Here is a 10,204-nt window from a genome sequence, read left to right as displayed (position 1 = left end):
ACTGAAGTCAAGTGTACGGTCACACAGGCAGAGTCGTGTATCAAATGTCTGAGTGAAACCACAGGCTTTGAACTCCACCAGACATGTCATTAGAAGCTTTAGATTTAACTGTGCACTGAATGGCTGCAGGCAAAAGATCGATAGTTATTTATTATATTTGATAGATGAATGAGTCTTGTTTGTCCCTTGTTTTTTTTTTCTTCTTAACTCTAAAAATCACTCTAGCTTGAGGTTTATAATTTATGTGGCTAAAGTCTATTTCTTAACTCCCTCCCCTTCATTTTTACTTAAAAAACTAATTTTATGTAAAAATAAATCTTTAGTCCCTTTTTATATTAGCATTTTTTACAATAGCAAACAATCACGTTGAAATTAATTTTCAACTAACCTTAAATTCGTGCACAGTTATATGGATATTTTAAAAAAAAACACCAAAATGAAACAATTAAACTTCATGTGAAACAGACAGACACATTTTAAATATAAATGGTAAACTCGTTTTTTTTTTCTACAAATGAAAAAAATCAATCAATCCGACATTGTTGTAGTTATGATTTTATTATAGCATATTCGCTTTACTGCGTCAGCAATTGTCAACAAATTTACAACTTTATCAAACATTTATTTTTACACATAGGTTGCATTTATTTATAAAACGCTTTTCCTTCATCTAGTCTACAAATAATTGCTTGGTAGCCCCGTATGGCAGTGGTTTAATTAAATAATATTTTGTTCTGTTTTATGTACAATTCCTCGATGATGTGATGATTTTCTCCCGTCCCGTCCATCGTCGTTCATTTCGGTGGAAGATGTTAAAGCACCACAGAAAATCGTGCTGTTCATCAGTTGTCCAAGCTCAGTCAAAAACTGGTCGAGTCTCAGTTTTGGTGTCCTCTGGAAGAATCATTTCCGCCGGATAAACTGCTGTTATCGTGCAATTTCCGTATGTGCTTTTTCAAGTCAAAGTTCCTACAGAAGCCTTTCCCGCAGGTCCCACAGATGAAGGGCTTCTTGTCATTGTGCGTGTGCATGTGAAACGTGAGGTTATAGATCTGATGGAAGGCTTTGCTACAGATTGAGCACTTGTACTGTTTCTCGCCACTGTGTGTCAGTTTGTGATTCTTGTAATTCCCTGAAAAAAAATTTATAATAATTATGTCAGTTTTTTTCCCAACACGTCAACAGCTTAATTAAGTTACATTTAACAGAAGAGTTTCATTTCCAAGCCTTCACTAATCCGCACTTTGCATGTTGAAGTCAAGAAGTTGTCAAACTTAATGTCACATCAAGAACTGTCGATGCACAAAAGAGTTAAAGGTCTGTGTTTTGACCCGTATGAAATGTAAAAATGTTGTAATGGTTAGTAGTTAGCAGAGTGACAAACTGATCTCATTTAAAATTTATAAAGGCCTCAATAAGAAAAAAAGAAATCGAACGAAATATTTAGGGTTTTATTTTATGCGAAAAAATATGCTTACCTTTTTGATGAAAGCCCTTTCCACAACATTCGCAGACAAATGGTTTGTAGCCCGCATGAATTCGGATATGTGTGTTTAAAGTCGAGCTTCTGTTGAAAGCTTTTCCACACTGGTTACATTTATGAGGTTTCTCCTGTGAATGAATTCACAACATCTGGGTAAGTAAATTATATCTTGCGTGTGCATTTTATTCATATATATTCAGTTATTGGGGCTATAAAATTGCAGTTTATTTTCACTCACCTGTGTGTGAATAATTTTATGTCTACATAACGTGCTGGCCTGCCTGAAACCTTTCCCGCATACTTTACACACGAACGGCCTCGCGCCCGTGTGTACCGGCATGTGACGAGTCAGGTTATAATGCGCGTTGAAGACCTATGAAGGAAAAATGAAAGAGCTTAATAAACCGTTTATTTATTTTATTTTATGTGGGCATTATTTTACTTTCCCACATCCCGTCAAAACAACTTGACAAATTCCGTAATTTACCTTTCCACAAACTTCACACGTGAAGTTCTTGGGTTTCCCGTCAGTAGAACAGTTATTCGTTTTGCTGTGCGCTTTCACTCCGTTCTTCTCAGTCAGATTGTGGTTCTCCCGCACAATCTGGTCCAGCTGCCCTGGCAGATGCTCTTTATGTGGGTACTGAGGTGTGGGGAATCTCTCGGGTGAAACGCACGCAAGTTTGGCGTTCTCCAACAAGAGGAGCTTCTGATGCGCGCTTATGGCTTGCGCTTGAGAGTTCGCGAATGCTGAGGAAAATAAATGTCCGCTCAGCAGCTCGGACTGATGATAAGCCGAGTCCAAGTAACTGAAATAACACAAGGATCCGTTAGTGGGCATGGTCAGCGCTTGGTGTATCACCTGCGGTTTGATGACCCTGCTCCCCGGCAACAACGAGTGCTTGATTCCCGCGTCCGTTTTACTGCAGACGCCGCAGTTGGCTTTACACATGGCCGCTGAAGTGCATAGTGCTCCCCTGAAATTAACTTTCCAAAACTCGGAATAGTTCATTAAAGCCTTGGCCTGCAGGTCGTAGCTGAACGGCTGGATCGGGAACATGCAGGGAATCGGCGAACACAAGCCGACCGTCTTCTTCCCCTCGGATCCCTCAAGTCCTCCACGGCGCTCCTCCGCGGCGGCGGCTTTTGGTTCCGACGTCTTGGACATGATTCTGTCGATGGAAAAGGCCAGGGACTTGGGTGCCGCCGTGGCCCCGCTCCTATCGTCTAGTCTCGGGCAGGACATCATGACCAAACAAAAGTCTGGGTCTTTTTTTCTTCCTGTCTCAGCCGGGCTTTTGTCGCTTGTAAATGCCTCAATTTCGGCTGATCTCTGTCGTGTACATGCTCTCTGCTGTTGACAGTTAATTAATGCGCTCTTGTCCCTATAATCCCTCTCGCCGCGTTACATGTGCATGCAGTAATGAGCTCCGTTGTCAATTAACATGTTTCTAGAAGCAAAGCTGGTTGCTCAGATGTTTGAGAGGTAAGTGCAGAAAAGGGCCAACGAGACTGCCTTTGGGTTGTTTTCTTCTCTGCAATCTTTTTTAGGCACTATAGGCAAGATAGGGACAAAACGGATTTTTTTTTATAACCCACACAAACATGTCTTTTGATGAGACCTGCCCCCACTGGTATTTTCCCAGACCTCTTCATCACCAGAAATTATCAGATATTTTAGTTCACCTTTTTTTTGCCAATGTTATATTGTTTTTAACCGATCCAGACTCACACAAATCGCCAACGCATTAAAAAATTTAAATTAAAATGAAAGTTACAACCTGTAGTGATCATCGCACTTTTAGACCACCTTGAATGTCATTAATGGTCAATAAAATCGAACTGAAACCGAAAACTTTAATCAAATGATGCACTTTGATTCAGAACAAAATAGACAGTTCTTACTACTTTTTTTCGATTGAAAATGCATTGTTCGTATAATAAATCATACTTCCAGTTCTGAAAGTTTTTATAATAGAACGTGGTGCAATAAAATGTCACTGCAAAAATAATATGTTTTATCTTTAGTCTTCTCAATTTAATTTTACTAGTTTTTATAGCCTTTTTTCTCTCCATTGAGCTTGCCCAAGAAAATGTACATTTTCAGTAAATGCGCATTATAAAGTCTGTAGACTATATCAAATGTATGCAATGTAGCTCTCGAGACCCGGTTATCCCTCGTAAAATCATGTTTTGATTTATGTTTTTTTTTTAAAGCACGTCTATATTCCGCACGGGACGACATTCGAATGCAGTTGAATGAAATAAAGACACTTCTGTTCAAACACATTTTAGAACCTCTGCCTCTGAGGAGGTGAGTAGGCCATTCAACTAGTAATATTAGTCTTCTTCGTGGTCCCAAGACGTGGGCATAATTGCTAATTGGGCTGTAATTGGGAGAGCAAGATTTGGGATCACGCGCTTGTCTCTCATCAGAATTTCTGTTAGCGTGCAAGGATAATATTTTTCCAGGATCCGTGCGCCGAATACGTTATTGTTTATTAAAGCTGCGGTGATGAGGAGAAGTGGGAGAAGTGTAGTCAATTTTCCACCTTCTGATGAACACGACTTGATGCGCTGAAGCTTCCCCTGAGGCTCTTTAGTTGATTAACGTAATAGGCTTTCAAGAGTCCATGTTTTATCTGATAATTTGAGCCATTAAACTGAAGTCAAGTGTACGGTCACACAGGCAGAGTCGTGTATCAAATGTCTGAGTGAAACCACAGGCTTTGAACTCCACCAGACATGTCATTATGAGCTTTAAATTTAACTGCACTGAACGGCTGCAAGGCAATAGATCGATAGTAATTATATTTGATAGATTAATGAGTCTTGTTTGTCCCCTTTTTTAAACTGTAAAATCACTCTAGCTTATGAGGTGGTTTATAATTTACTGTTATGTGGCTAATTATAGGCCTAGTTTATTTATTTAAAAAAGTCGCAGTTAACTCATTTCCAATTGTATGTAAATAAGTTATAAATATAGACCCTTTTTCTGTTTGTTTGTTTCTTTCTTTCTTTCTTTTTACAATGGCAAATAATCACGTTTCTATTAATTTACAACTGACCTTAACCTATGTGCACGGTTCCTAAATCATACAAATACAAAGACCCACAAAAATTAAACAATTACTGTTCATGTGAAACAGACACATTTTAAATGTTGAACTCGGGTATTTTTTCTACAAATGAAAAAAAATAGAAATCCGACATTATTGTATTCATGTTTTTATTTTTTATTTTAGCATATTCGCTTTACTGTGTCAACAAATTTACAAATGTATCAAACATTTCTTTTACACATAAGTTGCATTTATTTATAAAACGCTTTTTTCCTTCATCTAGTCTACAAATAATTGCTTGGTAGCCCCGTATGGCAGTGGTTTAATTAAATAATATTTTGTTCTGTTTTATGTACAATTCCTCGATGATGTGATGATTTTCTCCCGTCCCGTCCATCGTCGTTCATTTCGGTGGAAGATGTTAAAGCACCACAGAAAATCGTGCTGTTCATCAGTTGTCCAAGCTCAGTCAAAAACTGGTCGAGTCTCAGTTTTGGTGTCCTCTGGAAGAATCATTTCCGCCGGATAAACTGCTGTTATCGTGCAATTTCCGTATGTGCTTTTTCAAGTCAAAGTTCCTACAGAAGCCTTTCCCGCAGGTCCCACAGGTGAAGGGCTTCTTGTCGTTGTGCGTGTGCATGTGAAACGTGAGGTTATAGATCTGATGGAAGGCTTTGCTACAGATTGAGCACTTGTACTGTTTCTCGCCACTGTGTGTCAGTTTGTGATTCTTGTAATTCCCTGAAAAAAAATTTATAATAATTATGTCAGTTTTTTTCCCAACACGTCAACAGCTTAATTAAGTTACATTTAACAGAAGAGTTTCATTTCCAAGCCTTCACTAATCCGCACTTTGCATGTTGAAGTCAAGAAGTTGTCAAACATAGTTAATATCACGTCGACGTACAAAGGAGTTAAAGGTCTGTGTTTTGACCCATATGAAATGTAAAAATCTTGTAATGGTAAGTTGTTAGCTGAGTGACAAATTGATAAAGGCCTCATTTCAACAACTTAAAAAAACAATCGAATGAAATATTTCCGGTTTTATTTTACGTGAAAAAAAGAATTCAGAAGTTGCTTACCTTTTTGATGAAAGCCCTTTCCGCAAAATTCGCAGACGAATGGTTTGTAGCCCGCGTGAATTCGGATATGTGTATTTAAAGTCGAGCTTCTGTTGAAAGCTTTTCCACACTGGTTACATTTATGAGGTTTCTCCTGTGAATGAATTCACAACATCTGGGTAAGTAAATTATATCTTGCGTGTGCATTTTATTCATATATATTCAGTTATTGGGGCTATAAAATTGCAGTTTATTTTCACTCACCTGTGTGTGAATAATTTTATGTCTACATAACGTGCTGGCCTGCCTGAAACCTTTCCCGCATACTTTACACACGAACGGCCTCGCGCCCGTGTGTACCGGCATGTGACGAGTCAGGTTATAATGCGCGTTGAAGACCTATGAAGGAAAAATGAAAGAGCTTAATAAACCGTTTATTTATTTTATTTTATGTGGGCATTATTTTACTTTCCCACATCCCGTCAAAACAACTTGACAAATTCCGTAATTTACCTTTCCACAAACTTCACACGTGAAGTTCTTGGGTTTCCCGTCAGTGGAGGTTTTGCTGTGTTTGCTGTGCGCTTTCACTCCGTTCTTCTCAGTCAGATTGTGGTTCTCCCGCACAATCTGCCCTGGCAGACCTGGCAGATGCTCTTTATGTGGGTACTGAGGTGTGGGGAATCTCTCGGGTGAAACGCACGCAAGTTTGGCGTTCTCCAACAAGAGGAGCTTCTGATGCGCGCTTATGGCTTGCGCTTGAGAGTTCGCGAATGCTGAGGAAAATAAATGTCCGCTCAGCAGCTCGGACTGATGATAAGCCGAGTCCAAGTAACTGAAATAACACAAGGATCCGTTAGTGGGCATGGTCAGCGCTTGGTGTATCACCTGCGGTTTGATGACCCTGCTCCCCGGCAACAACGAGTGCTTGATTCCCGCGTCCGTTTTACTGCAGACGCCGCAGTTGGCTTTACACATGGCCGCTGAAGTGCATAGTGCTCCCCTGAAATTAACTTTCCAAAACTCGGAATAGTTCATTAAAGCCTTGGCCTGCAGGTCGTAGCTGAACGGCTGGATCGGGAACATGCAGGGAATCGGCGAACACAAGCCGACCGTCTTCTTCCCCTCGGATCCCTCAAGTCCTCCACGGCGCTCCTCCGCGGCGGCGGCTTTTGGTTCCGACGTCTTGGACATGATTCTGTCGATGGAAAAGGCCAGGGACTTGGGTGCCGCCGTGGCCCCGCTCCTATCGTCTAGTCTCGGGCAGGACATCACTGTTTCCAGAGGGAGAGAGCTCGCCATTTCTACCCAACTTGGTGTGAGCATCGACCAGCCGCCCCGTCCTCTCCTGCTGAATTCCAGAGAAGCCAGGACAAGCACCAGTTTAATAAGCACCTTGCTTTTACACTGTCACCCATTTGCATTCAAATGGCCATCCCCAGAACAATAGCATCCAGGGGTACCCGATTAATGCTCATTAACTAGTACACACAAAATTAACAGGACATTACAGAGCTCGTTAAGCAGAGAATAAGACACAACCCCTCCCAGAGTCGATTCCTATTCAGCACTTGCGAAAATCTTATAGCAAACTTACGCCAGAGAGTCGATGTTGTAGTTTACCTTTTTCCTCCAAAGCGCACAGCAGATGTATTCAACGATAACGGCGTGACTGCGCTGTCACATTTCACGTTTTACTCGCACACGTCCTCATCAGCGCGAGATCACTGTCTGGAGCACTTAGCTGACATCACTTGCTCTTGCTCTTATCAGGGTGACAATGAAACGCCATCACCAGAACGGTCCCCTGTCTTACCGCTCATTTATACACGGCCACGGGGGTGGTATGCATGACAGATACTACAGATTATTATTTAAGTTTCTTGCCTCAAATGGTCTGTCGCGCATCCACAGCACAGTTCATATTATGGTACAGTTCATATTATGGTGCAGTTGGAGAGCAGTAAACAGAGAAAATAATGTCTGTAATTTACATTATTTTAGTGACTTTTTTCTGAGTTCACTTATGAAAAATTAAACAAGTAAAACGTACTTTGTAATATTGCTTTATTTAAAATGATTGCTATACATGATCTTTTTTATGATTCCGTGGTATTTATTTATTTATTTATTTATTCAATAGTGCGCTCAGTTTCACAAGAAATGTGCCGCTCAGGTCGGTTTAATAAGAAGGATTTGGGGACCGTCCGACCAGTTTCAATTTTCATTGCAAGTTACTAATCCTTGTCGCTGAAAATTGCTTTTCCATGCTGGTTTATACTTACTATTTGCACAACTGAGAAGGTGCCATTTCCACCTGTTTAGAGAGCAGATTGCGAGAGCAGAACCTCCTTCGGATCCTATTAAACGTTTTTACTCCTTCACCTATTCAGAGGAACCAATTTTCCAGCGCGATTCAGAGTTCAGCCCCGAAAGAAGCAGCTCTTTCACTTTTAGCCACTAAAGCACTGCGTGGGACCTGGTTTTGTGTTTTTCTGAAATAAAGGGAAGGATTACAGCAGGGAAGAAAAGACTTAGCCTGGCCAGAGGTATAGCACGAAATGAAAAAAGAGAAACCCTTTTAAAGCTGTATAAAAAGTTTGCTGGAATCCAGAGTTTTGTGTGCTTGCTACAATGACCAGTCGCCCTCTCGTCTTTTTAAGAGGGCCAGCTTGAATTCATTTGTTTGCAGACGATTTCACCTGAGACTCACAACAAATTATTACAAAACGGAGCTTTTCAAGTTCAAACACAGTGATTATATTTACTGTGAGGAGAATGGTTGAAGTTGCTCCCACAGCATCGACTGAAGGCGCTGACTTAACATTCGTCTGATTGAAGCGTGATGACCTCTTCAAGCACGACTGCATATATGACAATAATTAGTTTGTTATGGTTTTAACTGAAATATTACACTTTGGATTGACTCTGATTAATTCTCTGGACTCTGGAATCACATGAATCTAGTTTATATACAGTACATTTCTGTTGGCTTTGTAAATTGATTGCAGTTATTTGTTGTAGCTTAGTGCTTATTTCAGTTAGCTATATATTTCAACGAAATAAAACAAGCAAAAGAATCCCATTCCCCACCTGCAGTCGCAACAAAGAGGACTTTAAGCAGGTTCCACTAATTCTACTCATATGCAAATTATCTAACTCTAATTTGAGTTTATTCAGGCACAATTAGCGGCTTGTCCACACAATAAACATTGAACCTATTGCAGCAACTTCACTCTCAGCCCGCGAACACGTTGTGAAATGAGCTCAAACTCCCATTCAACGGATGCGCTCCTCTTCAGAGAGCAGGAGGCAAAAGACGGAGCACGATTTACATGACAAATTGCATGTGTATTAAGGCGCGTTTAACTGTCGTATAGAAAATACAGAACTTTAAATAGATTTTGAGGCTACAATACAAACCAATATTAATCCGCAAACTATATATTAAGAATTTGACGTTTTGCCACTGTAAGGAATAAACGAAACCCTCCTGTTTGCTACTATATTACCTATTGTAATTGTTTTGGAACTTAATCGAAATAATTACGACATCTTCATGAATATTCTAGTCGAATGACCATCCTTCCAAGAATGAGTTACAGAATCTTTATATGTCATAAATGTCTAAACAAACATTTTTTTTTTATTTATTTATTTTGGGGTTGACATAATATTTACATTTGGGAACTAAATCTGTAAATCTGTTAACCTTCATCCAATGCTTTTATTACTTACTTTTCGTTTAGAAAGACCCAAGTGACCCAAGTTTTTCAGACTCCATGGTTGAATTCTTAAAAGTGATCACAGTGAGTTTTGTCCTTGGCTATATGTCAGTGAGTGGGCAGAATGAACTGTGAAGATGCATAAACAGGCATCAGTTTTCAGAAGTGGTCTGATTCACTCTCTGACTGTTCATTTTCAGCAGGGCTACTTTTTCTTTGTCCACTTTGTTTAATTAAAACAAGTTGGGTTCTTTGATAATGAGTTCATCTTTGCAACAGCAATGACAGCTTGCAAATCACATTAACAGGTTACATTAAGAGAAGAACTGAAAAGTGTGTGTCCAACACCAATGTGTAGTACTTACTGATAACGATGACACCTAGCAGCGTTTAATTCAAGGTGCACTAAGTAAGAAAGTGTGTAACGGTTTAATTGTAAGACCTGCAGGATAAGAGAGACGAACAGAGAGGGAGCAAGACACGAGCACACCTCCAGAGGCACATTGTGCCACACTTTGTCGCAGGGATCCCACCCTTAGGTGCATTTAGAGACCAGCGCTTCCAATCTATCTGTTCTCAGATCAGTCAGAGAGTCTGAGTATGGATTTAAATTTAGCTCTGGTCTGTGATTTGAGGATTCAGCTCTAGGAGAAGACAAATGTTGATATGTTCCCTGAATAACAAGTTCATTTTGTCATTCATGTGTAACAATTAATGAAGTTCAAAATATATTATAATATAACTGTGCTGTTTTGCATTTTCTTGAAATGGTTCCTCATACTTAATGTTGGATCAAATTGATAGTGCTGGCTCATGTTTAACATAAACAGTTCAAATGGCAGGGATTAAACATATAAACATTACCATTCTGAA

The 10,204-nt window shown here is 39.8% G+C and overlaps 2 protein-coding genes across 2 annotated transcripts; both read right to left on the bottom strand.

Moving 5' to 3' along the window:
- Window positions 1-615: 615 nt before the first annotated feature.
- LOC107696853 (fez family zinc finger protein 2-like) lies at window positions 616-2,732 on the bottom strand. Its single transcript, XM_016497389.1, has 4 exons — window positions 1,971-2,732; window positions 1,722-1,856; window positions 1,479-1,611; window positions 616-1,132 (listed from the first exon to the last, which is right to left on the bottom strand). The coding sequence occupies exons 1-4, from the start codon at window positions 2,730-2,732 to the stop codon at window positions 879-881; spliced, it is 1,284 nt and encodes a 427-aa protein (XP_016352875.1). The 3' UTR covers window positions 616-878.
- A 2,014-nt stretch (window positions 2,733-4,746) lies between these two features.
- On the bottom strand, window positions 4,747-7,391 carry LOC107696852 (fez family zinc finger protein 2-like). The gene is made up of 5 exons (XM_016497388.1): window positions 7,204-7,391; window positions 6,120-6,957; window positions 5,871-6,005; window positions 5,628-5,760; window positions 4,747-5,286 (listed from the first exon to the last, which is right to left on the bottom strand). The coding sequence occupies exons 2-5, from the start codon at window positions 6,930-6,932 to the stop codon at window positions 5,033-5,035; spliced, it is 1,335 nt and encodes a 444-aa protein (XP_016352874.1). The 5' UTR covers window positions 6,933-6,957; window positions 7,204-7,391; the 3' UTR covers window positions 4,747-5,032.
- Between the last annotated feature and the right edge of the window lie 2,813 nt (window positions 7,392-10,204).

Source organism: Sinocyclocheilus anshuiensis, unplaced genomic scaffold (genome assembly GCF_001515605.1).
Source record: "Sinocyclocheilus anshuiensis isolate Anshui unplaced genomic scaffold, SAMN03320099.WGS_v1.1 scaffold710, whole genome shotgun sequence".
NCBI classification, from domain to species: domain Eukaryota; kingdom Metazoa; phylum Chordata; class Actinopteri; order Cypriniformes; family Cyprinidae; genus Sinocyclocheilus; species Sinocyclocheilus anshuiensis.
This window is presented reverse-complemented; position numbering and strand designations above follow the sequence as displayed.